General features: G+C 56.9%; 1 protein-coding gene across 2 annotated transcripts; it reads right to left on the minus strand.

Moving 5' to 3' along the window:
* Positions 1 to 95: 95 nt before the first annotated feature.
* On the minus strand, positions 96 to 3557 carry LOC103908518 (zinc finger protein OZF-like). Of its 2 annotated transcripts, none has more exons than XM_009290905.1 (3): positions 3433 to 3557; positions 2422 to 3000; positions 96 to 1901 (listed from the first exon to the last, which is right to left on the minus strand). In XM_009290905.1, the coding sequence occupies exons 1-3, from the start codon at positions 3452 to 3454 to the stop codon at positions 1195 to 1197; spliced, it is 1308 nt and encodes a 435-aa protein (XP_009289180.1). In that variant the 5' UTR covers positions 3455 to 3557; the 3' UTR covers positions 96 to 1194. The 2 variants fall into 2 exon arrangements, with proteins under 2 accessions (XP_009289180.1, XP_009289179.1); XM_009290904.1 differs by having other exon boundaries at positions 3418 to 3557.
* Positions 3558 to 3874: the final 317 nt, after the last annotated feature.

The following is a 3874-nucleotide window of genomic DNA, read 5'->3' on the forward strand; positions in this document are numbered from 1 at the left end:
AGCTGGGCCCCCACCCCCACCAACCCCCCTCCTCTCCATTTCATTGCTGAGCAATGACGTGATACGGCCGGGAATCTCTCTTTGGTTGGGTCGGGTCATCTGCCTGGTCGCGTCCCCCCCTCCCGATCTCTTGCGCATCCCCCAAATCTACTCACCGTTCAATGAACAGGACGTGAACCTGAAAGACGTTATGAGCAAAACCCACGATATTTGACAGAAACGTCAAAAAAAAAAAAGAGGTGTTTCTTCCGTTTACTATAAGGGGATATCTACGTACACACGTGTGCGTGCACACGTACGTATGTGCGCACGTACATAATGAAGGCAGCATCCCATACGCTCGATTTTTATTGCAGGGCCCTGGCTGGATTTTTGCTTCCTCCGAACCTCCCAAGGCGTTTGGCCAAAGCTTCCCCCATCGGCAGCATCTCCTTCCTCGGGGTAAAATAGTCCCCGAGCCATCGGTGAGAGCGGCTCATCCCTCCGCCGTCACGGTCCGGTATCCCCGTATCCCACCGGGAAGCACGAAAGCTTCAGCCTTGGTGAGCACCATCGTTGAAGTTCATCTTGACGGTTTGTAATCAGGCAATAATTAACGGCACACGCTTTTAACGAAGCGAGTGATGAGCAGGGAGAGAGAAACGTAGTAAGAGCAAACTGAATAAAACACAACACGACGGTCACAGCTTGTAAAACAAGACCCGAGATGCCAACCGGCATCCCGCCAAAACGCCATACCAACACCGTCCATCAGTTTGTTCACCCTTGGGTCATGTTAACGACCCCGCTGGCTAACGAGACTTTACAAGCCCTTTGGACTCGCGGGAGCACCCTGTTTTTGCCAGGAAGGCAGCGTTTCTTAAACATCTCCTTTCCCCGGACCCACAAGTCCCCAGGGAGATCCTGGGGCTCTTGGATGTGATGGTCCCACGTGCTGGGGTGAAGGAAGAGCCACGTTGTCCATGTGCCCGAGGCACCTGCTGGTAAATCTCCTCCTTCTTTACATCTGTGTGCAGGCGCTCACGTTTAAAAGCGGAGAGGGGCTCACACAACCCCTCATCCCCCCCAAAAAAAACCCCCTTGGTGGGGCATTAGCGTCCCCCAGACATCTCTGAATTTCCCCCTCCAAGATCACCAGGCTCATGGGATGAGACCAAAGGGGTGGAAGTCCTTACCTAGGGAGGCCACAACCCCCTAATTTCGTGGCACATCACCCCCTGGAGAAGCTCCCTGGCCCACCGGCACCTCCTCCAAGTGGGTCCTCTGATGGAGAAGACACTCGGTGCTCACGCTGAACGACTTCCCGCAGATCAGGCACGCGTGGGAGCTCTCCTGCGCGTGGATCTGCTGGTGCGTGGCGAGGTGGGATCTGCTCCGAAAGGTTTTCCGGCATTGCTGGCAGCTGTACGGCATCTCCCCGGTGTGGATCCGCTGGTGCAAGATGAGTTTTTGCTTCTGAGTAAAGGACTTCCCGCAATCCGAGCAGGAAAAAGGTTTTTCTCCAGTGTGGGTCCTCCGATGCCTGGAAAGGCTCGAGTTCTGGGTGAAGCACTCCCCGCACTCGGGGCACTCGTACGGTCTCTCTCCCTTATGGATCCTATGGTGGGAGACGAGGTTGGAGAAGTCGTTGAAGGTCTTCCCACAATCTGGGCACTTGTAGGGTCGTTCTCCCGTGTGATTTCTTTGGTGGCGTCTCAGGCTGTTTCTCCAGCAGAAGGTCTTCCCGCACTCTGGGCATTTATGGGTCTTCTGCTTGGCACGGGCCGCCGGCTTGCTCGTGGCCGCGTGGGTGTCCTTCACGCCACCCCTCTGTCTCGTCGGTGTCTGCTCCTTCTTGGTCTCCGACTTCTCTTCCAGCGCTCGGGGTGGTTGTCCTGGCTCCATCTGGGCGCTCTCGGTGCCTGCTCAAGAAACATAAAGCCATCGCACCAACTCGGATGAGCGGAGCAGAGGAGGGGACAGGACCTCCATGAGCAAGGACGGAGGAGAAACCCAAGCATCTGTTGGGGTAATGCAAGTTGGGAAGAGCCAGGAGGTGGTTTGCGGTGGTGGAGGATGGGTGAAGAGAGGCCTCCACGTCCACTAATGAACCTGGGAAATGTTCTTGGAGACCCTTTGCTATCACCAAGGCTGACTCATGAACCTCCCCCGCGTGGAGGAGTTTCTTCCAGCGCAGCTCCGTTAGTTGGGAGGTCTCCGGTCCAACCTCCTGCTCAGACCAGGACTATCCCCACCGATAGTTCAACCCAACCTGGGGACAGAGCAAATCCACCCCCAGGGACATCTCCCACCCCATCACCGCTGCCACGCTGGGAGCAGGAATCCCAACACAGCCCCACCACGTGCTTCTCCAGACCATCCCCACCCACAGCTCCACTAGGGCATGGGACGTCTCACGCTAAGCCCCCTCCGAGGACTCACCATCATGGAGGACTTGCTGATGCCTCATGAGGTGAGACCTCTTCCGGAAGGTCTTCTCGCAGTGCGAGCAGGCGTACGGTCTCTCTCCCGTGTGGATGCGTTGGTGGGTGATGAGGTCCGAGCGCCAGGAGAAGCGTTTCCCGCACGTGGTGCAGAGAAAGGGCTTCTCCTTGGTGTGTGTCCTCCAGTGACGCAGGAGGACCACGCTCTGCGTGAAGCTCTTCCCGCAATCCAGGCACTTGAAGGGCTTCTCTCCCGTGTGGATCCGTCGGTGCCGGGTCAGGCTGCTCCCCCAGGTGAAGATCTTCTTGCAGTCCACACACTTGTACACCTTCCCTCTGGAGCTGCTCCTTGGTTGGGTTGCATCTTCTTGAAGGTCTTCGGCATACGTCCCTTTGAAAGAGCATTTTCGGGGTCTTCTTGGTACGGGGCTACCTTGCTTATCATCTGGCTGATGTTGAACGTCATGGTCCATGTCCACCTTGGGGTTCTGGGGCTCCTCTCTGGGTCCTTCCAGCACCACCCTGTCCTCTTCCATGGGCTGGGACTCCTTCTTCTTCTCGTTGTCTGTCTCATCGCCTTTTGGGAGACCAAAAGGGGTCATTTGGTAGGTGTTAAGGGACGTTGAGAGCGGCCACCCCCTCCGGCAGCTCCAGTACCACCCAGTACGGTGCTGCCCAGCTGCTGGAGCCCTTCCAGCGAGGCCTCCACCCATTCCAGTAGCTGCACTGGGATCCCAGGGTGCCGACCAGGGGTGCCGACACCCCCGGTCTGACTCCTGTAGGTGACCCCAAACCCGTTCACGCCAGTCCCCCCAGTAGCTAGCACTGGGTCCAGAAATAGTTAAGAAAAAGATTGAATAACGAAGACGGGTCAAACTGCGATGACCAACGCGTAGACCGACGCCCTGGTACTTACACCACCGGCCCCTTTTACACCCTCTTTTTGTCTGCCCCCCGCTTTTCTCCTCCCTGCCCCCCTTCCCCTCCTCATCACCTCCTCCGTACGCACAGTCCCCCCTCCAGCGTTGCATCCGTATCAGCTCCAAAGCTCTCGGCAGAACTTCAACATTCTACTGGTGGGTAGAAGCCCACCCGTTAGCCGTGACCGGCGAGGGGTTTTTTTTTCTGCTTAGCCTCTTCGTTAACGCTAATTGGGCAGGGTTTACGTCTCTGCCTGCTTCTCTCCCTCCCTTTCCTTATCCTCCTTCTCACACTCCGCAGGCCCTTGCCCGTTAGCGCCAGTAATGAGGTTTGCTCTTATCGCCACCTCCCTTATCATGGTGTGGGGCGGGTTCGTCCCTGGATGTTCTTGTTGATGGTTTCTTGGTCCAGATACTCTTAAAGGAGACGTGTGTGGCGTGCCTGGGGGAAGCGAAGGCAGAGGAGCCGTGGAAAGAGGGGGCACCTGTTGAAATTTGGGGGGCAGAAGGTCCTTACCCGGGGACAACACG

This window comes from Aptenodytes forsteri, unplaced genomic scaffold, assembly GCF_000699145.1.
Source record: "Aptenodytes forsteri isolate BGI_AS27 unplaced genomic scaffold, ASM69914v1 Scaffold1006, whole genome shotgun sequence".
NCBI lineage: Eukaryota > Metazoa > Chordata > Aves > Sphenisciformes > Spheniscidae > Aptenodytes > Aptenodytes forsteri.